The sequence below is a fragment of the Gopherus evgoodei genome, chromosome 3, assembly GCF_007399415.2.
Source record: "Gopherus evgoodei ecotype Sinaloan lineage chromosome 3, rGopEvg1_v1.p, whole genome shotgun sequence".
NCBI classification, from domain to species: Eukaryota; Metazoa; Chordata; order Testudines; family Testudinidae; genus Gopherus; species Gopherus evgoodei.
This window is the reverse complement of record NC_044324.1, coordinates 219,287,900-219,315,628: the sequence shown is the minus strand read 5'-3', so window position 1 is coordinate 219,315,628 and position 27,729 is coordinate 219,287,900. Positions and strand designations below refer to the sequence as shown.

The 27,729-nt window shown below is 41.3% G+C and overlaps 1 protein-coding gene across 1 annotated transcript in view; it reads right to left on the bottom strand.

The window, feature by feature from the left end:
- Positions 1 to 493: 493 nt before the first annotated feature.
- Positions 494 to 27,729, bottom strand: part of CFAP61 (cilia and flagella associated protein 61) — a 189,331-nt gene continuing 162,095 nt past the window's right edge. The window contains 2 exon segments of the mRNA XM_030558110.1: positions 494 to 945; positions 5,016 to 5,106. Of these exon segments, the coding sequence (XP_030413970.1) occupies positions 745 to 945; positions 5,016 to 5,106 (292 nt within the window). The 3' untranslated portion in view covers positions 494 to 744.

The window sequence follows — 27,729 nt, the reverse complement described above, 5'->3', positions numbered from 1 at the left end:
CGCTGTGCGCCGCACCTGCGGCCAATGGCGCCGACCTGTGTCAGGCACGGGCGCGAGAAGACACCCGGCCGCAGCGCCTCCGCCGGGCTCCGTGCCGGGCTTCAGCTTTCCCGCCTTGGGCGCTCGCCTGCCGATTGGCTGGCTGCGCAGCAAAGCGCCGGCGGCCATTGGTCAGCTGGTTGCCGAGGCGCCTCCCGCGAGGGAGTTAACCTCGCAGCTGCTAGGTCACGAGGCGGCCCGTTGGCGCGCCCCCTCCCCCCGCCATAATGCACCTTCTGGCCCGGCCGCGTGGGGAATGAACAATTTGGCAGCGACACGGCGATCTCCCGCCCCCACCAGCCATCTGCCAGCGGGGCGGGGGCCGCCGGCCCACAAGGGAGCCAGCATCCAACCCCTGGCCCCGCGCAGCCCAAGGGCGGCTGCTCCTGGCAAATCCACAAGGAGCCTGGCCAGGCCCGGCTCAGATAAATACGAGCTAGGCATGGCTGGCAGGAGCAGGCTTTTATTGTTGAAAGCCAGGCCAGCGTTGCATAGGAAGGGCTGGGCCTGGCCCGGCTGGTTCTTGCTGAAGGGGAAATCAAAATCCTGCTCCACCTACTGGAGAATTGAAAGAGAACAGGTCATGGTGCTTGCAGAATGCAGCCCAAGTCTGAAAACCAGCTGAGGGCTCCCTAAGAGAGGGGCTGGTAGTTAGGGGCCCTGTGGATCAAGAGTGAAAAGCCAGCCTCCTTTAGCCAATCATAACTAAACAATCCCTGGCCATGCATACATAGGCAGATGGTAATTATTGTATTTCAGATAACTGAGGATGCTTTCCTCCACCCGTTGCTTGTAGATATTTTGCTGAAAGAACCTTTTCAGGTATTTCTTTGGTTTCTCAGCAAGAATGAGTTCGCCATCCACTATCTGGTGAACTAACTGTTCCAATGATGGAAGGCCATCCACCTGTAAAACAGAGGAATAAGCTGAAAGAGAAGCATTGACTTGACAAAACATGGTGGGCAGGCATAGCAACACTAGCTTCTACTATGATAAAAAGGCAGGGTGGATACACACAACAATATTTCCAAACAGCATTAGAGAAAAAAATAAATGTAACAGAACTCAATGGTTTGTACAACTGGATGGACTTAGGTCAGCAACAGTCTTCAAGGCTCAGGCACCAGATAAATTAGGATTTATTGATATTAGGTCGCTCATTTGAGGCAGCCAACTAAGCCTGCCTTTCACCCTTCATTCTCCCTGGCAACAGATATAGAGACAGCTGGTCACCACATTCCTTGGACGAGGAAAGGGGTGTTTGGTGGCAATAGTTATCAGGAACACAGTGGAGGGATTATCACACTGTGGCAGTGTGGTGTCACTAACAGATCAAAGAACACTTTGATAAAACCATAAATTCAGGTGTTAATCTTTTGGTCTGACAATTATCACCTATTTACAGTTCAAAAGGTGTCTGTGTGTATAGACAGATATACGTACAATGTGTGTACGAAGTCTGACAAATGTCTTGGGCAAGAAACAATTTCAGAATTTGAATTTCTTAGACATTGAATTTCCAGATAGTTCAGAAAGGTTTATGTTTTTAAATGTCAAATTTGCAAGCAATGTGTGGCCTGATTTTCCAATCAACCCCAGTTACCATCTGAAAACCATCTGAAAACTAGTAATTCTTATTGAAGACAAGTGCCTTTGCTTGGAAAGCTCATACTGCACGTGTACTATACAATTTTCTTTTAATACTTTAACAGATGGGGCTAGGTTCACAAAAGGACTCAGGGCCTAACTGCCACTTTAGGTGCCTAAATCCCAGAATCTGGCCTGACTGGCATTCACAAAATCCCTGCTCAACTACCACTGAACCTTGTAGGAGCCTAAATTCACTTGGCGCCTAAAGTTTCATGATAAACATTCCCTCGTCACCTGTTTTTCTCTGTCTGTGCATGCACACTCCAGCTCTGCTCTAGATGTTTGGACGCTTCATCCCCAGAGCAATGCATGAACTGGGGGAAGATAAGTGTTCCTCTGCTTACCTTGCCTGTGGGGCCCCATGTGTAAAGTATACTAAGAACTTGCCCACCAGATCAGGCCTCTATATGCAAGCTTACATAAAATGGACTTCCCTCATAACTTTTAGCCCCATAGTTGAAATACTCATCTGGGAGTTGATTCTTTACCGTAGGGGGAAAGATGGCTTTTGAACAGGTATCCGCAACCTCTTAGATGAGTACCCTAACTACTGGGCTAAAGGATATTCTGATATGAATCTCCCTGAGTCTCTCCTGTTGAAGTTCTTCTTATGGAGAAATTATGAAAGAATCACTGGACCAGAGGAAGCGCACACAAGCATGAAGAATAACTCTGGAGCGTGGTGGTCAGAGCACACACCTGAAAGGTGGAAGACTTAGGATCAAGTCCCCCACCTCCAGTTACTTTTAAAATTATTTATTCACAGTGCAGCAGCTTCAACAGGAGAGACTGAGGAAACCCAACACCAGAATATCCCATAGTTCAGTGATAAGGGCTTGCACCTGAGATGTGGCATAGTCCCATTAAAATTCCTTTGAAGTGGGGGATTCCCACATCTCAGGTGAGTACCCCGACTGCTGGGCTTAAAGTCATGAGGGATGTTCTGTATTCTGCCCTCCCCTTCCAGCTTCTTGTACAATCAGCATAAGTGCCTAACTCCAGGACAGGGTGTGCAGCTGAGAAACCCAAGCAGAAAGAGGTGCCTCTCTAGATTTAGGTACCACATTTGCTGAGAAGGGCGGGGCTTAGGACACACCCCTTTCCCTGGCATCACCCATTGGCTAGTTTAGGGAAGAGCCACCCAGCATGCCGTCTTTTATGAATCCATTCTGAGGCATCTTCTCCCTCTTTTCACGGGACGCCTAGGTGCCAAACCCAGATTTGTGAATCCCAGCAATTTTCTAGCTGCCCTTCAGGTTAAATGTGTACTACTCAGCATCACCAGGCTTCAGTTGTTTTGTGCATCTAGCCATGGATGGAGGTGCAAAAACTCATCTCTATCATCTGCAAGACTGTGTAGCTGGAGCATCACATGTTGAAATAAATACATGTTTGGGATCCTACAAAATGGGTAAATATTCAAAGTATGATCAGCTTTTGAAGATGAAGAACATCCTGTGCAAGAGACTCATCAAATAAGTACAATATTATGGTTGAGAATTGAAACACACAAGTTCACAGACTTAGTCCACACAATGATTCTAACTTGGCTCTTATGCATGCCTTAGTTTCTCTTACTGTATGTCTTGTTACGTTTTAATTGAGTTCCATTTTCTATGGTAATCATAACTTAAAATTCCTGACTTTTGTAGTTTACATTCTCAACTATAACAATGCTCGTTAAACATTTTTACTACTTATGTTACTTATTTTTTGCATTTGATCGAACATTTATTTGAATTAACATTCAACTGGAATATGAGCAACAGATAGTAAAGGTCCTGGTCCTCCTGCTCCCAAATTATATAATGACAATTTAAAAGACATTTTTGATATATTCCAAGGGTGCAGTATGTATTTAATAAGCACTCAACAGGATGCTCAGTGCTTACAAACAGACATAGAAGATACATATTTACTAAACCTAGTGTTTCTAAATATCAAAATCTGTGTGAAGGGAATTAGAATAAAAATAGACAAATATGCTTTTTTATCCTGTCAGATACAGGACCTGATCTTGTAAACCCTTTCTCATGTGAGTAATCCTGATTCATAGGAGTAGTCCCAGTCATCTCAACAGGACTACTTGCGTATGTGTGTCAGAACTAACTCACATGAGAGACAGCTTGCATGACTGAGTCAGTAATCCTGAAATATGTAAGACACCATTTCCAGGCTGTCCATAAACAATAATACAGATATCACATAAGAGATAAGATGTTGACATTACAATACAGGAAGCCCTGCTGAAACAGGGCAGAAAATCACTATCTTCAGGCACAATATTTTGGTTAGAATTTCATTTTCTGTTCTTTATAAGCTGTTTTCAAGAAAATCTAAAAATACTTCACTTAAGTACTCTTCATATTATAACAACAGAAGAGACAATACTATCTAGCACCTTTGTATTTTATTTTAACCTTTAGGGTGATGTTACCTCAATACATAGTTAACAATTTTGTATGGTAAGTGCAGCAATCCATTAAAAAGTAGTGCAGCAATATAGAATTTTCATATGTAAAACAGAAGCGAAGGAGGTACATGGAGGGATATGGTAGAATGGCACTAAACCACCCACTAGGCAGCAGCAAGCTTCAGACTAGAAAAAAAATTCTGTTTACAACTTTGTGTCTTTTGGGACTGATCCGAAGTCCACTGAATCAAGTGGCAGCCTGTCCATTGGCTTCAATGGGCTTTGAACCAGACACTTGGGGAGGAAAAATAGAGAAATTACTATGAATTTATGCTCAGGTCAACAGTGCAAATGACATTAGCAAATGTCTTAATGTCTCTCCACACCTATATTTGGGAATTTCATCTATCACTGAAAAGCCATTTTGTGTTACTTTATCAACTACATAGCTTGTGCCCATAGGTATTTATAGAAAGATTTACAGCTCACAGGATCTGAAATTTTAGGATGGCATGTACAGTGCTTTTACATCATTACACAGAAAAATGAACAAAACTGTATGGAAAGCAGATTTAACTAAAGAAATGGAAATTCCAAGTTTCAGTGGCAAGTCTGCACTAAAAACATATAAGTGGTATAAAAATGCTGCATAGGAAAATGGAGCAATGTAATCAATGAAAAAACCTTACCAGTAACTTTGAGATTTGTAAAAATAATTTAAAATGAGCAATTTCAAGTATTTACTGAATCTCCCTTATGCTGTTAGACTCTATGTCTGTTTAGGCTTTCCAAAGTGAGTAATTAAACAGAAAAAAAGTGAAACTTAAGGCAGAAGATGGGAGCAAAAACCTAAGTGCTCAACAATAACAAATTACTCCAATAATAAAATGCAGTTGCTAGTCATTTTTCTTACCTGGCTGGATATTAGGATTTGGTGCAGTTCTTTTTTAAGATCAATAAACCGATCGTGATAGATAGCCATGGACCAAGGTTCCCTGAAATAGCTGGTTGAAAAAGAAGAAATTTAGTTATCCAGTGAACCTCTCATTAACCATTAATAAAGTATTTACCTGCTTTTTTGCTTTTATAAATTACAGTTCTGGACCCATCATGATCGTTTGTTCATAAAATGCCTCCCGTAACAGCATGGTCAATCAATTCTTTTAATGGATGTTCCTGATGTACAGCCAGCTTCAGTAATTACATTTAAAGTGGCTTAATTCAGAGCTGTGGCAAGACCCAGTGAAGAATCCTGATTTTATCAGAATTTAAAAGCCTGAAGACCTGTAAAGAACGGTGTCTCCATTATCTGTCCTCATTTGAGAAAAGCAGATTGCAGGATTAACTGAACTCCTGCATAAACAAATTAAATTTGTGTAGACAATGACACAAATGTTGTTCATCATTAAGGTTTCTGGATTAATAAAGGCCAGAAAAACAGGCCACCACAGTGTTGCAATATGTTCTTTCCACTAGTGCACTGAAGCTAAATTGAATCTATCTTAAGAGGAACTATCTTAACATTTATATTATATCTATTGAAAGAAAGCATTCATTACACTTTTTCTGTGAAAAGTTAGAAAAATGTATATCTATTTATCGTAAGGCCATAATGAGATATAAAATTAGATACTGTAAATGTAGCTAGAGGCAACTGGATGACACAGAAAATTGCTGTTTAGTTCTATTTCCTATATAATGAAATAATTGTTGTGTCAATCTGTAGATTACATGAGGTATAGTCTCTGCTTGATGTGTGCATGCAATTCTCATTAATGTTAATGGAAGTTAAAAGGACCCACTGAAGAAAGACTAGGACCAAAAAAATCAGTGTGACTTATTATTAAACTGGGTATCAGATAAATAGGGCCTGATCCTGCAAACACTTACGCAAATCCTTAACTTTGCTCATTTCAGTCATCTCACTGATGTTAAGCATGCGCATGTTTGCGAGATCATGACCATAGTCCTTAGACATGAACAGTGTCATTGGAAGCTTGTAGTCTATTCACATCAGTGGGATTGCTCTCATGAATAAACAATATTGCTTGTGTAAATCTGATGGGATTTGGCCTGATGTCCTTTCAATAAATATATTCATTTCTAGAATAAAAACTCAAATTATATAATTTTAATGACAATTTCCACAGAAAACCAGCATTCAGTTTCTTTCTAAAAGGAAGCGAACCTTTTATAAATGTTGAATTGTGATATTTCCTATCAGCACCTTTTCTATAAATAAAAGCTTCACTGGACTTCAGATATTAGTGACTCAATCAACACCACAGCATGTAACTAACAGAGCTGTGCCAATTCTTCACCATACCCATCCACTTATGTGTTATAGCAAGGAGCAGTGCCAGAGTTTCTGGCGCCCTAGACAGAATTTGAGGGGCAGCACAAAATGCCGCCCCCCCCCGAATCCTGGCGCCCTAGGCAACCACTTAGGGTCGCCTAATGGAAGCGCCGGCCCTGGTTATAGTCCCATCTCCTTCCCTCCGTTTGCTTCTTTAGATGGTAAGCCCTCTGGATAAGGGCTTGTCTCTTTTCTGTGTTTGTACAGCACCCAGCACAACAAGGCCTCAAACAGAATGAAGGACATTTCCACAATATAAATATTTACTGCCACTGCTATATATCTTTACCATTCCATTTTGAGAGACATAGGAGCATCCCGCTGCACACTGCTAGCACATTATCAAGACTGATTTAATCTCTATATTTGGGTCCGAAATCTTACAAAGGCTGAACTCAGCTCTAAGAGCTGCTTTTAAAAATGTACTTTAAAATGTATTTATCATATCCCTATAAGATACATAGATAGAAATGAACAGTTCCCCAAAACATTTTAACAACTAACTCATCTCAAAACATTTTTCATTTAATGTCAACAGTTAGATGGCAAAGCAAGATAGGAGGGACACAAGAAAAAGATATACCAAGATAATTAAAGATGCTCACATTACACTCACATGCAATGCCAAAATCCACGGCCCCATAGCCATATATTTTTCCTATATTTTCACCTGGCATCTTAGTTTTAGTTGTGCAATTACTACTGGTAAATCTGTTTTAACAGAGAAACAGCTACTGAGCAAGAAATAGTTTATATGATCTGCGCACAGACCTGGGAGCCTGGAATTCCCACGTTTTAATTCTGGCCCTGACACTGATTTCATCTTGTGATTGAGGCTAGTCTTTTAAATACCTTGCCTTTATGAAACTGCTTACCTACCTCACTGAGATGTTATGAGGATTAAATGATGTGTCTACAATGCTTTGAGGATACTCAGTATTATTACCATTTCAGCTGATATCATTTTCGGGTATTCAGACTTTTATAGTTCATCACAACATTCCCATATTTGGGAGATTACGGCCTGACATTTTTCACCAACCTACAGTATTTGGCTCAAATAAAAGTGTTTTTACTCTGGAAGTGGACAATTTCTTGTGTATATTTTCAAGCCTGGTTGTACAGGAGTTACCAATAACCAGCTATTTAATACAAAATTTCCTTTACCTCATTTCAAATAGAGAAATGCAACCATCACAGAGTGTTTTAATATATAAGCAATTCCCTTCCCTTGCTGGCAGTGCATATTTATTCTTAAGACAGAATCACCTTTCTAACATATTTAGATTTACTCTCTCAAGCTACACCACCACATGTTCCATTAAATTGAAGTTTAATAATGAAAATGATTCACTTGAAGCCAAACCAACAAGTTGACTTTCTGAGGCTCATTTTAAATTTTATTACCACTTCAACTGTAGTCCCTAAGGGCAAGCTGTAGAAAGCCTGAAAGTATAATGCTCTTCAGTGTACAAGATGAACCTGGCATGCTACCAACAGAGGCTCAGAGGCTCCTCAACTATCATGAGAACAGCATCTGCCACATGTGTTTGCACCATTTAGTCTTTCATAACCTGCCAAAATGATCAAGCTAAATATGTACAATGTTTGCCAGGGGCATAACCGATTTTAAAACTTGGTCACTTCTTAAGGGGGGATCCCCTGCTGGTAGACTTTTATATCTACAGAAGCTATCATTGGAAGGCATTTGTAACTAGATGGGGTGAAATGGTCTCCTTTTGAAGACAATATGTGACATCCTTTTTGTTGCTAGGAAGCTGTTCTCTCCTTTCATTGACAAACAATGCATAAAGTCTGTTCTGCCTCATCTGTGATGTGTAGCCTATATTAGATGAAGGGAAGAAAAAAGAAAATTTATCTAGTGGCATCCTATGCAAAAGGAGCTGCATCTTTTTAATTTAGAGGGGGATACAGGATAAAAATGAGCAGATAAAGCTGGCCAATCCTGGGAAATAAAAATGTGGTATCTTGACAATCTGCATGTAAATGGATTCCCATCCAAAACCAATCTATTTTTAGTCTCTAAACTCTTATTTAATGTACTGCTATACACCACTTTCAGAGGACAATGTTTTTTTTCCAACCATTCAAAAGCAGCAGTAGGTTTTCTGATGCTTACTGGTACTTAGAAAAAAGAAAAAAAAGAAATGAGGACAGCACACTGACCCTTATCCACACTTGCACCACTTAAGTCATCCACACCATCCAAGACATCAGATCTTTCCTTGGATGTGAACATGTAAAAAAAATCTAAGGACTTTGAAAGTTGTGAGGTACTTTTACACTGGGAATGCCAAGCTCAGCATCCACAACAAGATACCATGAAAGAAAGGGTTAATGAGAACTTTATCAAATCAAAAAAGTTCCATGACATCTGAGTAATGGGCAACAGCAGTGAACGATGAAAAAAGAGAACAGTACTACAGATCTCTCGACAGAGCCCATATTCTGCCAGGCACAGGTTATTAAGCCATTTAGGCATACTCCTATAAAAGAATATAGACATGACACTTATTTTTACCACCCACTGCAGCACTGAAAGCTGAGCCCTTCTTTCAGGAAAATTAAACCAATCGCACCCCCACCTCAATCCCACCATAAATTGTTAAAGATCTGTCCAAAATGGGCAGTCGTGCTGAGCAGATAGTACAATGTTGTCACGTCTTGTGATTTTCACCATGGATTTTGTGATAGTTTTGTGTTTCTCTTCGTCTCAGCTGCTGGACTTCCATGAGTGTGGAAGAATCTTAGCTTTCATTAAATAAGTAAATAAAAAAAGGAAATGAGCCATCATAGTTGTAGAGAAAAGCTTGAAAATATGATCCAAGTGTACTATAAAGACTCAAAAAAAGGTAAATAAAAAGAACCCAATATTTATTACATTTTAAAATCTCATGATTTTTAAGCCAATCTGTGTGTGTGTCTGTGTCCCAACTTATCGTTTTTTAACATTGATGTTGTAAGGCTTTGTAGATTTTAATATGAGAGAGCCTCTCCTTTTTCACATGCTTCAATGAACAGTAGTATATTTAACAATGTTGGCATCTGAAGTGTCATCATTGGCATCTGAGTTAGCACCGGCTGTAATGAATGCGGCAGTTCATACTTCAGAGAAAGTTTCAGACTCCTTGGCAAACACTGCTGCACACTTGGGTCATGCTTTCAAGGTTTTCTTCACAACCACAACAGATAAAAATGTACTTAAAAAAAAAGCAAGCAAGCAAGCAAGCTTGGATTCTGGAGGACAGCTGAGAGGACCCTTTGTCCCCCAAGCTGGGTTGTCTTTGGGGTGCACTCTACAGTTTGGGTATTGCTGATTTACTGACTCATTAAACTACCCAGAAAAAATCTCTTTCTGCTGGTGTTTATTAAATGATCTGAATTTTGTGTCTGTTGAGACAGTTTTTTTTCTAGAACAGAATCATGTTAATATAATTTAAACAAATGTAGAAAACAACCTGTATAGATAAATACCATGAGAATTATACATTGCTATATTGTCTTATGCGACCAATTTATTGGCTCTACTCTGAGATGAGACCAAGGAGTGTGTGTGGTGACGGCTGGCGGGTTTTCAAAGGCACGAAGTGTAGTTAGGCACTCAGTACCTGCTGAGAGTCAATGGGGTCTGGGCACCTAACTGCCCTTTGAAAATCTCGGCACAAGCTACCAGTATGCTTGCAGCTAGAGTTATTTATCCATGGTGATAGCGAGTCTTCCCTTGGCATTCAGTTGTCTACTGAAAAAAAACTTTTATGATAGCAGCAATAATAAAACCAAATTAAAGTAAAGAACAAGAGTCTGTTTTCTTATTCCTACTCCTGCTCTTCCCACTCTTCCCTCCTTCCCCCAGTTTCCCACACACCCATTTCTCTTTATTTCTGAATCCCAACAAATTTATCAATCAGGCCAAATTTGCCTGGGTGTATTTGGGTGTCATAATTCACTCTCTAAATCAGCAGGATTAGTTTGGATCTTTGACCGTTGACTTTCATATCTTGATAAAACAGTCTCACTGGAAGAATCTCATGTTTAAGCTGTGAATCAACCATTACTACAATAAAATGCCTCTTTTTTAGGGTCAGCCACAACAATATGGTTCACTAAGCGCTTGACCAAACTCCTCTGAACTCTATGGGAGTCCTTCCACTGACTTCAGTGGGCTGAGGAGCAGGCCCTAAATGTTCTCAACTTCCTCACCTAGCACTCCAAGTACACCAATATATAGATGACTGGCACATCAGTGCCCCAAACTCAGGTTATTAATGTGCTTCGGTGTACTTTTCCTCTATTTAAGTTGGGATTAAGGAGGAACACAGAAAAATCTATATTTCAACCAACTCAGGCACAGCTCTTCAGAGGAGCCATTTTGGATTCTAGTATGAGTTCTGCCTCTCTTCCTTGTTTCTAGTGTGAGAGCACCTACAGAATCCAATGATGGCTGGGAAGCCATTGTGTGAGGTACTGTCCAAATACAGAATAAAAAAGGATATCTGTCTTGAACATCTTACAGTCTAAATATGCCACAAGTGGGTTTAATCAATTATGGAGTGTGTGTTTGTCCCTCCATGCTAGCTTTGCACTTTAGATCAGCTCAGCTTCAAGGCTGCTATAGTTTACATCGGCCACTCACACCAACTTTATGCAGTCTGCCAGATAGAAAGTACGTGCAGGGTAGGGCTGTTGTTCCATTTTGGAGCTCACAGAACTAGCCAGCATAACAGAAAAAGAAGTTTACTGTAGGTGCAGTTCCTGGGTGGTAAAGTTTATGCCCACACCACTGGGTATGACTGCCTATTCAGTGGACAGCCAAGCAAGATTTTTTTTTTAAGTTTGAACCTTATTTTTGACAAAAATTGGACTTTTGAAATACAGTAAATATGCAAAACCTGGCCGATACGATCAGGTACATCTTGGAGATACTGTATCAGTTCTCAAATGTTCAGAATTTGAAATAACCCAAAATATTCCAAGTAATTTTCCTCACCTGTTTAGATGCCTTAAGCCTATAATTATGCTGTACCATTTATGGAAACCATCGCTGTTCTGACATGCAGCCTTTCAAGATTGGCAAGGCTTGATCTAGGAGGTGGGATGTAGCCAGGTGAATACTAGTGGGTCTGCCAGACCCTTCTCACTGGTGCTGGTGGAAAGTTAACACCCCCACCCCCAAATGTTGGCGTGTGCCATCATTCTGCTTCCCACACTTCCCATTGTTATCACCGGACACTTGGTACGACAAACACCTGTGCTATCGCAACAAATCTTGGCCTGAATTGACTGACACATGTGGCCACTATTCATACAGGCTGCCAGCTCATATTGGCTCCAATTTAAATTGTGATTATTAAGTATAAAATAGCTCCACCTGCACATGGAAATAGCAAATTCCACGTGAGAGCACTGAGGGGAAATTTTACTATGTTCAAAAGTCATTTGGTTGCCTTTGTGGTGAAAGATATTTTTCAGAAATCAAGTCTCTTTTTTTTAATTCTAGTGACTGCTCAAAGTATTCAGCACTACTGCAATTTGTTTAAAGATAATGAGCACACTACGAGCTACCAGGGGTGCTAGAGTAATTTGTACAGTGGAGGTGCTGAGAGCCGTTGAACCAAACTGTAAACCCTGTATATGATGGAAACCACTTCCAGCCAGGGGTGTGGTAGCACCCCTAGTTACAGCACCTATGGAAGCTATGTTGTAGACTTTTGATTGGGAGCTTTTGTTAGTCTCATCAAGACATTACTTAGAACCTCTGCAGTCTAGCTATAGGGTTGGCAAAGTTTTAGGTATGGCCATGAAGTCATTAGCACTTAGCTGAAGAACAGCTGTATGGAAAGATGGAGACTCACATTGTCCATAACATCACCCTTCATCAAGGTGATGGCCCTACAATCATCAAGATCATAGACTCTCAGGGTTGGAAGGGATCTCAGAAGGTCATCTAGTCCACCCCCCTGCTCAAAGCAGGACCAATCCCCAACTAAATCATGGATCATAAAGATGGACCATAGTGTCCTTCTGCATTCATTGTAGTTATTCAAATAGCTACAGCTGCTAAAAATGCTCCTCTAGAGCTGGTGTCTAACCCATCAGAAGACTGTGATGGGTGTCTTATCCTATTAGACTCTAGGCTTAAACATTATAACTCATTTCTGACCCTTCAAGAATTTCCAATGATTTAGAATGCAGCAGCCCAGCTATTCAGCAACACACCACCTGTTAGTATCTTTCAGATGACACAGAGCTCTATTTAATCTGAAGCATTGTATTAGATCTATAGCTTATCATTATGTTGCCCCCCAGCTATGTATGTTTTCACATTGACACTACATGCTATATTTAAATAGTTAAAGCCTTTGCTCAGTTGCAAGGACATTTATGAAGTGCAAGAGGAAAATTCTTATTCTGTCACAGGAAACATGGGCAAGTTTTATATGACATTTAGGCATGTACCACTATGTGCCTAACTTGAACATGTAATTGCCATAACTGCAGATGAACACAGAACATATGGGTATGCAAATAGCCATTTCTGGTCATTTCTGTACACAATTATGTGTTACGCTGGTGCAGTCACTTAAGTGTGCAGGATGTGTGTGCAATTTTGAAAATCTGATCCTATAAATCTACTCAAAATCACATCTTCAGCAGCCAGTGCTGATCAGAATTATGGAAATGGTGTTACAACAAGCAGTGACATCAAAGGCGGCTGAAAATAAAAACTCTGATCAAGATCTAGACTCACAGACAGTCTGCACAAATAGAAAATAATGGAAGCTTGTAATGGTGACACATTAGATACAGATTTTTGGTCTGTGAAAAATGACAAGTGACAATCATGGAAAAAAAAATCATGTTCCCTATACGCTGAGAACAACCAGCCTCTCCACACAGTAAAGGTTGGTTAAGTCTATGGTAGAGTATTATTTATGACTATACAAACAAAGGATTTAGCAACTACTTTCCAGAAGATGTCTTATTTTCAATGGAAGACAACTTTAAAAAAAACAAACACCACATCCAAAAGTAAAAAAAAGACAATTGTAAAAAGTACTCAAAAAGTCAACCCTGCTGGAAATAAACAGCAGGGTTACTGACGCTGAAGTTGCTAGGCTTGTGGCATTGTGACTGCAATTTAATTGACTGAAACTGAAGTTATTCAGTGAATCATACAGGTGGGAAAGGGAGGGAGGGAGAGACTGATTTGTGAGATGCTGAATTACAATGAGATTGTGATGAGACCAGAAATGAAATTCACAGTGAAGAAAAAAACACTGAAAATTTGCTACCAACCCCAGATGATTTAAATGAGATAAAAAGCTGTATTGCATGGCTAGGCAAACAATAATATTAAATTGTGTATATACAAATTTTTAACTGTTTTTGTAATTTTGTTTTACAGGGCTTATAACTTATTTACAATCACAGAACAAGAAAACAGAAGTACATTACAGCAGAACCACAAAAACACTACTTATTGAACATTTATTTATCAATGTGTTTCAGGTATTCCCTGGATAATTCATTTATTCGGGACTCTGCTAGGGTGTCTAGGTGTCCAGTTTTGGACCAGAACTCTTGGAACACTCGGTCGAAAAGGGATCCTGGTAGCTCCAGTCAGCACTGCTGACTGGGTGCTTGACTGTCCGGTTTGCGGCGCTGTGCAGCGGGGCTGGCAGGCTCTCTGCTAGCCACCAAGCCGCACAGCTCCCAGGCCAGGAAGCAGCCAGCATGTCTGGCTCCTAGCCTAAGGGGCTGCCAGGAGGGGAGGGGGGAAGAGGTCCGTGTACTGCCCTGCCCCCACCCACAGGGTGCAGCTCCCACTGGCTGGGTCAGGGCAGGGGAGGAACTAGCACGACTCGTGAGCGTTCGGCAGACGGCTGTTGAGGGGTTGCATGGCATGCACCTCTCCTGCTGCCGGCCAGCCCTCTTCTCCTCACGTTCCTCTTGTGGCTGGGCTCAAGCTGCGGTGCGTTTCTTGCCCCATTACCAGCACCTGGGAATTGGAAGTATGTGTATCCCTGTTTCCGAGTGCTGGGAATGGGGCTGCACTTCCATCCTCCTTCTCGATGCCAACTCTGCCCACATATCTACACCAGCAACACCATCACAGGACCTAACCAGATCAGCCATACCATCACCGGTTCATTCACCTGCACGTCCACTAATGTAATATATGCTATCATATGCCAGCAATGCCTCTCTGCTATGTATATCGGCCAAACTGGACAGTCGCTAGGGAAAAGGATAAACAGACACAAATCAGATATTAGGAATGGCAATATACAAAAACCTGTAGGAGAGCACTTCAACCTCCCTGGCCACACTATAGCAGACCTTAAGGTGGCCATCCTGCAGCAAAAAAACTTCAGGACTAGACTTCAAAGAGAAACTGCTGAGCTTCAGTTCATCTGCAAATTTGACACCATCAGCTCAGGATTAAACAAAGACTATGAATGGCTTGCCAACTACAAAACCAGTTTCTCCTCCCTTGGTTTTCACACCTCAACTGCTAGAACAAGGCCTCATCCTCCCTGATTGAACTAACCTCATTATCTCTAGCTTGCCTGCATATATATACCTGCCCCTGGAAATTTCCACTACATGCATCTGACGAAGTGGGTATTCACCCATGAAAGCTCATGCTCCAAAATGTCTGTTAGTCTATAAGGTGCCACAGGATTCTTTGCTGCTTTTCCATCCCCCTTACTGCATCTTCCATGTCCCAACCCCCCTGCACCCGCATCCCCCATCACTGCATCCCTTCCCATCCCAACCCTCCTACCCCCAATCCCAGCCTGCCCCCCCACACCTACCTTCCCAGACCTGTACCCCTTACAGTTCTCTCCCACTCATCCTCTCCACCTCCCAGAGCCACCCTCACTTCCCACAGCCCGGCCTGCACCCCATTCACCTCCATACACTGGTGCACTCCCATTATGTTCCTATACACCCGTGTCCCCCATATCCTCATGCACCTATAGCCTTTTGCCTCCCCCTGCATCACCATCCACCCCACATACCCCCCACACTGTCTCCTCTCTCCTTCACTGCCCGCTCTCACCCCCACCCTGCTTTCGTTCTTAACCTCTTTCCCTTCCCATCCTCTTCTCTCCCCCCTGCCAACATCTTTTCTCCTCCAGCCCATCTCCTCTCTTCCTGGGTGGGTGACTTAGGCAGCCCCTGGAAAAGGGTATGAAAAAGCATCTCTGTGTAGGCAAGTGTGTGCATGCAGGCATTGTGTGTGTGTAAGAGGCAGTGTCTGTGTAGGGAGGTGCATGTATTGTCGCATGTGTGTACACCTGTGTGAATAAAATTTGCAGCCTAGCTCTTTAACTTTTATGCCTTTTGCTGGCTTGAGCACAAAAAAAATGACAAAATATGTGTTTTCATTTCATAACAAATTTTGAAAAGAAAAGGGAACTCTAAAAGAAATGTATTATTTCTCAAAAAGTGAATGTTGTTGACTAGTAATTGCAGAAGAGCCAATGCATCACACATTTCTCCCCGCCTTTGTCTAGCTACATTATAAACTCTTTGTTGCAGACTCTCTCTTTTCATGTGTATGTCCAGCACCTACCACCCTGGAACCCTGATCTTTGTTGGAGTCTCTAGGCACTAAACAACAATTGTAATAATAAATAACATGGAAGTATATGTGTTAGTGCATGCTAGATGTGTACACATGTGTATCTGCATGTAGGTGTAGGAGTGAGTTTCTACAGATTTATTTATATAGGTGTATGGACAGGTGTGCATTTCTGTGGTTGTGCTTTATGGATTTGTATTTGGGCTTCAGGAGTGGGCCACTCATTGCTGCTGTGATAATGTGTGGTCCTAATTCCACACATAAAATTACAGTAACTTTAGTGAACAAAAGAACATGGAACTGGTTATGAAAAATGGGAAGAGGGGAAGGAAAGAACCATGAAAACCTTTGTGAAATTTCATTTTTTTAAAAATTATCCTTTTTGACTATTTTGCGGACAGCTCTGGTGTCCTGTAACAAATAAAACCCAAAATTAGCATAATACACCTGTCAAAACAGTAAATATGCTTGTTTGGGCCTTGCAGTGAAAATGAGCATGTGAGCAGGGGTGGGGGAGAGCAAGCAATGGAGGGAGGGGGGATGGAGCCTTGGGAAAGTGGCAGGGCAGTGGATGGGGCAACAGTGTTCAGTTTTCTGACAATCCTAGATTCTGCTACCCTTGGCCTGATCCAAAGCCTAGTGAAATCAACAGAGATTACAATTGACTTCAAAGGATATTCAATCAGGCCCTATGATTTACTTAACTGAAGCAGGATTACAAAATGATACAATTCACCAGTTGAGAGGAATAAATTTATTTCATGCTTCTTTCAATGGGAATATAAAAATCAAAGGAGGAAATTTGTGGATATTTATCATTTTTTAAAAGAACACTGGGACTATTGTTAAACTGGCAATAATTCTGCTAAGAAATAGTCAAACATTTGATTTCAAATCCAAAATGGATTTATAGGCATTTAAAATACTCTTATAATGTACTTATAGTACATAAGTACACTCCACTATAGGCCCAATCTTGTGATCCTCATTCAGGAGAAACAACCATTGAATTGGATAGGGTTTTTTCTATTGACCAAAATACCACTCCCAATGGGCGTGCTCAAAAGCCCACTGTAGTCAATGAAAAGACTGTCACTGTCTTCAATGGACTTTGAATCAGGGTTTACACTTGTACCTATTTATGTTGTTTGCCAGCATCTTCACATTGTAAAAAAATATTTATCCATCTCATACTGATGTCTCATTTTTATTTTCTGTATTTTTAATATCAAAGGAATATTATGTTATAATATTATAGATAGTGGTCACCATTAAAAAATGAACATTTAGCAACAGTTACCTCACCCCAGTAACTGAGGTACTGCAGTTATTTCCTATTCTAAGTACACTAAACAGATATTCTGCATTACCTCAGTACCACAGATTGAACTGTTGGTAAATGTTTACTTTTTAATAGTGGCTACTGCACAATAGAGCCTTGGTAAACTGCAGTGTGCTAATCCAAACACATTACAGCTGGCACCCAAAATGGCAGTGTCTCCCCTTTTCTCTCAAAAAAATTAATAGCAGATGTTTTAAGGTTTTGTGTATTTCTACACAACATACTGCATGATGTATATTTAATAGATTATGAAAAATAATTAAAAGAAAACTAAAACTGTCAGACAAAATCAACAAAATACACTTTGTGGTGCAGTATGATTACTTATCTAAAATTGTTTGTTCATTTACAGATTCAGAACATTCAATAATTCACAATGGCCTGTCTAATTATTAATATGAATTAGCAAGGTTCTACCATAAGTAAACTATGTTAAGATTAGGTGACTAGCCTTTCCCTATTAATTCTGGCCTTGGGGTTTCTTAGTAACCTAGCTGTTCATTAGAAGCTTAGTTGCTCATTAAAAATGACATTAATTAAATATATAAAATAAATTTAAGCCACCTAAAGATGTCAGGCTATTTATATTGATTTGTTATGTAAGTACGGCTTTAACAGTGTGAATCATGGCTAGCATTTAATTCCAGTAGAAAAGAAAAGCTGTTAGGGCTTCAGTATCCATCCCTTCATGAGCTCCTCTTATTCTGGTTCTCTCTTCAGAAAAAGCACACCTATTTACCTCTAATGAGGCTGGAAAGGGTACTGAGTAGCATTAGTGCCACTCAACCATGCTCACAGCCTTTCCCATTTCCGTTCATTCTGTTTTTTCCCTGCAGGGAAAAAATATCTCATACAAGTCTGTGGAGTTAACAAAAGAGTAAGGTGGAATCCCTTTTATGTAATTGAGGCACCCTAATGTGACAGGATCCAGCAAATTCCAGAAAGCAATGCATTCTAATATTTCTTTTAATAAACAAATGCTCTTAATTTTTTGAAAGGCTGGTCTAAATCTTTATATGCAGCACATATACCATATTCACTATAATCCTTGATATGTAATGATTATCCTGTCCATAAGTCCTTTTTAATGAATATCTTTCACTAGTCCTATTAAAGATAAAATTAAAAACATTCAATATCTTTCTCCTTCCTAATGTCTCTATTATTTTTTAAATTTATTAGAATGGTGCCATTAAACATTCTACTGTGGAGTTTCTACTCAGAATCTCATAAAAATTACACTAATTCATTAATTCTAGCCTACTGCAAAAAATACTGTGTGCCAAGTGAATCTGAGAGAAGGCCAAATAGTTACATTTTGTAAATGTCAGTATTATTTATATCATTTTGAAATATTTTTGAATATTTAGGATCATAGACTTGGGGACAAGTGGACAAGACTGAAGAGAACAGCTACCAGAACATCCAGTGATGTTCTCCACTTGTTTGGTCTTTGCAATCTTAAAGTTATTTTATTGTAGCTTTTTAGGATGAAATTATAGCATTATTTCTGATAGCAAAGGTTACAAAAATACAAAACCATTCCCATTATAACTTCCCGTTTTCACATGGCTCTAACATTACTTTTGGGGCTGAAAATTTGCATGCTTTGTCTGTGGAAAAGACTTTGTCATGGCATGTCGTGAAAGTCGCAACAGCTCTGCAGAACAAAGCGAGGACAGTGGATTCCAGAGTCAAGGGCACATCATTAAGAATCCCCTAACTCCTATCCCTCTTCCATTTAAACCAGGAGGACGTTAGTCTGAGCAGTTGAACTGACCATGACTGCCACTGTACAACACAGAGAGGTCTCTAAGATAACCAAGGCTTTATAGGTCCAAAACAACACATTAAATTTCACCTAGAAAGCAACTGATCGCTTATTAAGATGTACACTGGCTAACAGTGCATTCTGAACTTTCTACTATTTCTAGTTTCTACGGAGCAGGTAACTGAAGAGGTTAAGTGACTTGGCAATAGCACAGAAAGTCTGTGGAAGGACCAGGATTTAAATACAAATCTCTGCTCAAAGGCTTCCTAATCCACTAGAGCCCTACACAAACTTTAAATTAAACAGTAGTAATGTACAAAAAGAGGTGTGTGTGTGGGGAATAGAGTGTAATGTTACCACCTTCCAAGTATGAAAGTCGATATTATAAAAAGACGCAGGAAGACATCCTTCGCCTTGATGACTGTAAACACTAAAAATTAATGACAATGGACAATGTTTATTACCTTTCATTTAAAAAAACCCTCCATTTTGGCTTTTGAAGGAAGAATGGCATGATGCAGCTTCCCACTACAGTATTTCCAGTGACATCACCCCTAGATGTGCTCTTTTATAATGTAACATGGAGAACAAAGGCACTCACACTTCTCATCGTTGTCCTATGTTATCTTATTCTTTCCAGTTATGACAAATACACTGGTACTTAGGCTGAGTCTCAGGAGCAGTCATGCCTTGTCTTGGCATCAACATTACTGCATCATATCATGGTGATCAACTTCTATATAGTATAATTGAAAACAAACTCACTTATCTGATACTTTACAAATCTCACGTATGAAAACCATTCACACTTAATTCATTAAATAAGCAACTTAAGTATTTTAGAAACTAGATGGTAAGGAGAGATTTTGTGCATTGTATTAACAACTGTGATTTTCATTACTGCAAAATGAAGCTTATATGAATCACTTTCATATCATATTAATGCCCTGTTACCAAAGAATATCCAATTGGTTGCCAGGTATCAGGAGGATCCTCTAATGATCTATTTTGTACTTAAGATGCTGCAGCAGGAGATGCCACTGAACATAAGAACAGCCATCCTGGGTCAGATCAAAGGTCCATCTAGCCCAGTATCCTGTCTTCTGACAGCGGCCAATGCCAGGTGCCCCAGAGGGAATGAACAGAGCAGGTAATCATCAAGTGATCCATCCCCTGTCACCCATTCCCAGCTTCTGGCAAACAGAGGCCAGGGACACCATCCCTGCCCATTCTGTCTAATAGCCATTGCTCCAAGGATACAGTCCATAACTTCGCTACTGTGTCTTATGGCTTCCACAGTGGTTGTTTTATTGCAGGAGAACAAAGGGAGGAACTGAGGAACAAGTGATTTAATCTGCCAATCAAAACTTACCTCACCCCACCCTTCTTTTGGGAATTATTTTAAATATCTAGGGCTAGAGTCACAAAGGACCTTAGGTGGGGTGACTCACAGCATTGCCACACATAACTTTTTGGCACCTAGAAAAGCACTAGGATTCAGAAACCTGAGGAAAGCATCTAGGCTCCTTATACAATGAATGGGAGAGATAGGTGCCTCGGAATGGGATTCACAAAGCCAGCATGCTTGGTGGCTCTTTGCCTAACTAGCCAATGTGAGGTATTTGGCCAAGGGGTGTGTGCTAATCCCTGCCACTCTCACTGAGATAAGCGCCTAAATCCAGGCTGAGGGGGATCCCTCTGCTCATAACTTTTAGCCCAGTGGTGAGGGTACTCATCTGGGATGTGGGAGACCTCTGGTTCAAGTCCCCTGTTGACAAATAAAAAAGTCATTGGAGCAGTGGGGACTGGATCCTGGGTTTCCCACCTATCAGGTGAGTGCGCTCTCTCTCTCTGGCCCAATTACTTTTACAATTATTTATCCTCAGTGGAGCAGCTTCAACTCCTTAAGGCTGAGCAGCGACAAATAATTAATTAATTAAAGATTGCAGAACTTCCTTGCTGACATGGGCATCAGATCTAGTCCATACATTAAGAAATTAATTTTGTAAAAATATGAATAAATCTCCAAGTAGAAGCCCTATACATTTCTCTGCCTGCTTATATCTTCACCTTGTGAAATGTGTCCTCAGACCCTGGGGTACTGCAGATAACAGGTTTGTTTACAAAGTCTTCACCTTCAGTGTTTCCTCTTCTGGGTTCTCCAGCTCTTTACTGCCCTGATATTACGCAAGCCCATTCCACATGTGCCACAGAATGTAGGGGGGGTTGCAACCAAATTTAGGGCATCTGATAGAGCCTATCATCTCTTTTACGTCTTTGAGGGACTGAGACAGGGGTTAGCGACCAACTTGGAGGCCAGAGAGCAAAAAGAAAAAAAAAATCAAAAAAAATTTCAGTTCAATAAAAATGAAAACTGATTTTTAATTTTTTTTCACCAAATCAAAGCAACCAAAATTTGTTTTCGGTTGACCGGAAACATTTTGGTCAATCCAAAACTAAACAATTTTTTTTCAAGTTTTTCATTTTATTTTGGTTGTTTTCAGGTGTTTCTCACCCTTGTTTTGTTTAAATTGGTCAAATTCAAAACAAAATGCTGTTTCAAAACAAAAGGTCAAAACAAAATATTTCAAAATGAAAATGTTGAAACCAAACATTTCCAAATGGTCAAAACATTTAATTCTCCCCCCACAAACGAGCTGTAGAATTCACAAATAGCTCTTGTACCCCCAAAATGTATTTTTCAGCAAAATTATCATAATGTCACACAGCTCTACTTGAGCTGGATTAAGTAGACCATCTTTGATGGGAACAGTTACTTTTCTTCTTAGAGAGTGCACAATAACAGATCTGCAATTTCTCCCAGTAGATTTTGGAATTTTCTAAAACTGTCAGGAGGAGAAACTGATGAGACTGCATTGCTGACTAGTTCTAAAAGAGGCAGCAGTCTGATCATGGGGGCGCTCATCTTCTAGCTTAATAGTATATGCCCCCAAGAATTTATACCATGACTTGGGCTTTACAATCATATTTAGGTACTGAATAAGTGGGCTCGTTAAGGTGCTACACTCAAGTCAATGGGAGCTGCTGGATGTTCAGCACTTTTGAAAACTGGCCTTTTATTTAGGTGCTCCAATATGGATTCAGGAGCCTAACTTTAGGCAGCCACTTTTGAAAATCTTGGCCAGACCATGTAATATTGATTACAGCCTTACAACATGTCTCATGCACCTTCCTGGAGCTATGCCCAAACCCTAGATCTCATTGTCATCGGGGGAGCAGTGTCGGTCCAGCAAGCTCTTGTGGCCAGCCACCAGAATAAAGATCTTTTTGTGGACATTGTTAAGCAGATGTCCATGAAAGATCACAGCCAGGACACCTACCAGTGCAGCATAAAGACCAAACAGCTCAGGAGAACGTACACAAACCAAGGATGCCAGAAAAAGGTCTGGCAGCGGAAATGTTACCTGTCCATTTTTTGAGGAGCTGGACAAGATTTTGATCAATTACTCCACTACTGAACCCAAGAAGGTTGTGGACCCGGCTACTGCCTCTGCTGCCCCCCTCCTCTCCCATCCCTTGCCCAAGGCCGAGCAGCAAGAGACATCTGAAGATGAACATGAGGTGGCTAGTGAAGAGCTGTTCCCGGAAATTCAGGGTCTCTTCAGGCTCAGGACCCTGATGTCCTCCCATCCAGAAACCCATGCCAGGACTGAGGAGGCAGATCCTATTGCGGGAAGCTTGCTATGCAAGTATCTAGCTTTAACATCTGTTATGCTAACTAGCATGCTATCTTCTATTCTGATGCCTCATACCTGCAGTCATTTTAGGCAGATGTGAGCTAGGTGCCTTTTTGAGTATCCAGCACTGCCCCCTCCCTTGACCCACAGTGTTCCTTTGCCCCTCCTGCATACACATTTTCAAAATGTGGCTGCTCCAGCCAGGCAATTGGCCTCTGTCTCATGCTAAAGCCTCGATTATTGAACATTTTCAAGACCAACCATGGAGGGTGCATGCCTACCTACCTATTTTCCCTCCCAGTATCTGTCCCGCCTGCTCAGAATCCATCCAACCTGTACCAGGGGTTAACAGCTGGATATACAACTGCACATTTTCAAGCCTAAGACTCAAAGTAAGAGCTACAAGCATCCCTGAGAGTATTGCCTTTGTGGTTTCCATTTTCTATTGGATATCTTGCTGGCTGCTCAAACCACTGATCAAGTCTCTGCACCTCAGCCTCCCTTACTCTCACAAATATTGTGCAAAATACAACATGCAGCTATAATCATGGGCACATTTTTTTCTGCAGCTTCTAACCTATTCCACAACCTTTCAAATGGACAAATGCACACTCCACTCTCTCACATATGGCATCTGCACAGCAACATTCTACAGATGCAGTTGAAGGTCCATAAACTATTTCAAGGCCTCTTTGTGACACTGTGGATATCATCCAGTTCACCTTAGAATTCATCTTTGGGTACTGCGTTATGATGTATTTGATGGTTCGGATGTTATCACCGCAAGTTGAGCGGGGAGGGGGGTCTTTGATTTTCCACTTGTTATCAGGTAGCTGCATCTTCCATGGTTTCTTCTGATGTGGTTCACTGTGGTCCAGAGTCTGCATGGCAGGTTGAAATCAGGAGGGCAGTTTGTTGGGTCAGTAATAATGTGCTTCTTTGGAATGGAAGAGGACGCCCAGACATTTTGCTATTCCCTGGCTGGATTCAGAGACATGAGGTGGTCACATATGATCCATAGTGGCTTTTGCGATTTCAGGAGCTGTTAGGGTATGTTATCCATAACCTGCCAGAGGGAAAGTTCTGGGTAGTCTTCAGTGTGTTTAAGTTCTCCTGCTGTGGTTATACCTTGGACAGCTGGAGTGTCAATACTTGCTAATATAGAAAGCCACAGCACAGGTGTTGATTTTAAAGTTCCAGTGATGATTTATATGGTCTGATTCATCCGTCTATCCACAAATTGGGTATGGCAGCTTCTTGTCCACACTGGTGCACCGTATTCTGCTACTGAGTACACCCGGGCAGTTGATCCTCAGCTTGTTCCCACTAACTTTTGAATAATGGTGATATGAGTCTTCGTGTTAGAGGCTACTTTCTTGAGGTGGTCATTAAAAGTCATTGTGCGGTCAAGAATGACACTGAGATATGTTGTATTTGGGTCATAATGCAGAGTTTCACCACAAAACTCATCAGTTGAAGTATTTTGTGTGATTCTATTGTCAATGGGGAAAGCAGAGCCTACTGACTTGCTCAGATTTGACTCCAGCTGCCACTTTTGAAAGTCCTCCTCCATGATCTTAAGGTCAGGTGTAAGGGTCACTTCAAGTTTGTTAAAGCTACAGGCCTGAGTTGTGAGTGCCAAATCATCAGGATACACAACTTCTGTACTATCGTTTCATGCATATCGCTCATGTATACACTGAAGAGTGCTGGAGCAGGTACAGAGCCTGTGATAGCCCATTATTCAAAGTGCACAGCTTGCTGGTTTGATCTCCTAAGTATACATGCATCCTTTGGCTGCTAAGCATGGGGTTCAGCTGCCTGAGAATCAGCACACAGGAATCATTTTGGTCATTTTCAGTAGCCAAGCATCCTTCCAAACTGTGTCATATTGATGAAAGCAGTACTTGTCTTGAGTTTTCATTGGAATCCAGCCTCAATGTTCTGTAGTGAGGGCCAGGACCTGGTTGCAGCCACTTCTGTGCAGTTGAAAACCAGTTTGTTCCTTGGCTAAGCTGGTGTCTACACTGGGCCCAATTCAGTTCAGAATCACATGCTCCATTACCTGTCAGGTGGTGCTCAAGAGGCAGACAGACCTATAATCAGAAGGGTGATCTGCAGGTTTTCCAGGCTTTTGGGGTGCACAGACCTTGGTTTCTCTCCATATGCAGGGGACTTCAGTGGTCTCCAGGATGCTGGTGAAAAGCTGCATCATCCATTTCCATGCGAGAAGTCACGGGTTATATAGGAACTCAGGATAGATACCATCTTTTCCCACTGTTTTACCCAATTTCGTGTCTGCATCAATTTCCTTCCTTGTGAATGGTCCAGACCATTGAGATGATGGAGTGCAGCTGGATGTCACCTGCCAAAGCTGATACTGGAATTGTGTGTGATACTGTTTGCCCACTGGCTGTTCTGATGTCCCCAAAATTTAGAAACAAAGGTACTGACTTACACCTGTGGCCTAATGGCTTGTGTGGGATTTGCAGCCCCCAAGTGTCTCGCAGGTTCTAGAATCTGCTCAAGAGTGTGAAGTTTAGACCTTCTACACATTTGAGCCACCGTTTCCGCCTTGCTGCATTTAGTGACACCAGGAAGGCTTTTCCAATTTCTGGGTCTCTATACTCATCATATTTGTGGAGGAGCTCCTGGATCTCTGCAGTCCAGCAAGGAGTGTACGATGATCTGTATCCCCAGGGGATGGTCTTCTTTGTGGTAGAGATTAGGAGCACAGTAAAGTAGTCAAAAGTCTTCAGCATTGAGAGAATGCAGGAGATCGTATTATCCCCAGTTGTGGTTAAAGTGGTCCACTCTGCTTTTTCAGTGCAGTGTCAGTTTTGAATAGAGAACTGGGATTTGAATGCCAATATGGGTCACTACTGTTTTCTGCTGGCTGTTCCGGAAGTCATCGTAGAATTGGTGCGCTGGTATCACCTTTACAGATGAGCATCAGGTCATGGCAGCATTCTCTGCCCCATTTTGGAGAGTGAAAAATGGCATGCCAATTCGCATAAAAAAGGAGTAGCATATCATTTTCTAATGCCTAGTGTGTCAGTTTTTTGCCTGCAATGTTGTTTGCTGCATAGTTTCATTGTGTGTGGTGATTATTAAGGTCACTCACAAATACAGTAGGGTCCTGTGCATTCTGCTGAGCTAGCTGAAGCCACTGTGCACAAGTTGGCTTATCTACATTAATGACGTTTAGCTTGCCAATGTGTGTGGAGACTATAGTTGTTTCTTTGTGTGCTAAAGGAAGGAGGAAGGACCACATATTTGTTGATTTCCTGCTTTATGTAAATTGCAAGCCCATATTTTGGGTAGTAATTGCTAGCTATGAGTTTATAGCCATTGATTTTGCACAACATGCTTTTTCTTTATTAGTGACATGGGTCTCCTGGAGGGCGAGGGCAGTGATGTTGGTCGTCTTTCTCCAGGTAGTCACACTTGGACTGTGAGAGGCCTTCAACATTCAATGGGCAGATCTTTAACCCAAATCTGATCTGCCTAGTACATTAGCCCTGAAAGGGGAAGCTTATCCTGTGGCTCTTTTGACTGAGAGGTCCACAGTTGACATTCGATCAGTGGTTTGATGACATTAGTCGTGGTTTCAAACTTAATAGGGTGGACTGCATGAAGGTTGTTATCTTCCACCCATCATCTTCCACATTCCACTGTGGTGACACTGAATTGATAAACAGTTATTTTCTTCTGTCCAAATGGCCTGTGAATAGCTTCAGGTCTCCCAGAATAACTTGAGCAATCTTCACACCATTAATGTCCATAGTGCTCTTAGGGGCAAACCATCTTTTATCCAATAAGATAACTAGAGCTGAATTCTGAAATATCCTAGCACCGTGGACCTTTCCAGACCACATATGCATTGTCCACCACATATGTTCGTAAACCTGTCATGGTGGTTGGCAAGCCCTTGGTGAACCATGGAGAAATACCCCTTTTGGTTTATAAATTCTGAGCCCTGGTTAGGGGTGAGGGAAAATAATAGGCACATGGGTCCCATCAGTTGCCCCAACACAGTTTGGAAACTCTATATGTACAGAGATTTCAATAATCTCCTGAGCATTAGTAACTTTATAACCCAGTGCAACAAGACCTTATGCATGGTATCGCATATCTGCATGACAATGGCTCCAACAGTCAATCTCCCTACTTTGAATTGGTTGGCTATGGACCAGTAGCATTAGGGGGTGGCTAGCTTCCAAATGGCAATGGCGACCAGCTTCACCACAATTATGGGGCACCACATGTTGACTTGCTGCTTTCATAGCTCTGGGGCTAATTCAGCACATATCTCAAAAAAGGCTGTCTTTGCCATCCTCAAATTCTCACACCACTGCTGCTCATTCCAGGTCTGCAGAATGATCCTCTCTCATCAGTCAACACTGATTTCCCAGTTCCAGAAATGGTGCTGCATGCTGTGAAGCTGCTCAAGGAATAGCTCCTGTAATATCAGTTGCTTGGTGATGTCCTCTTCTTCCTCTTCCTCATCCCACTTTCTTTGCCACTGCCACTAAAACTCCTACTGCTGCTGGAGGAACTGGTTGTTGTTGCCAGATCATCTGCTTGGTGATGTGGTAGGCAAAGTCCAAAAACACGCATCAGAAAAAATAATCCCAACTATACATATAACATGATGGGGTCCAAATTACCTGTTAGCACTCAAGAAAGATCTTGGAGCCATGATGGATAGTTCCCTGAAAATATGCAGCGGCAGTCAAAAACGTGAACAGAATGTTAGGAACCATTAGGAAAGGGATAGATAATAAAACAGAAAATATCCTAATGCCAGGATACAAATCCATGGTATGCCCAAACATTGAACATCT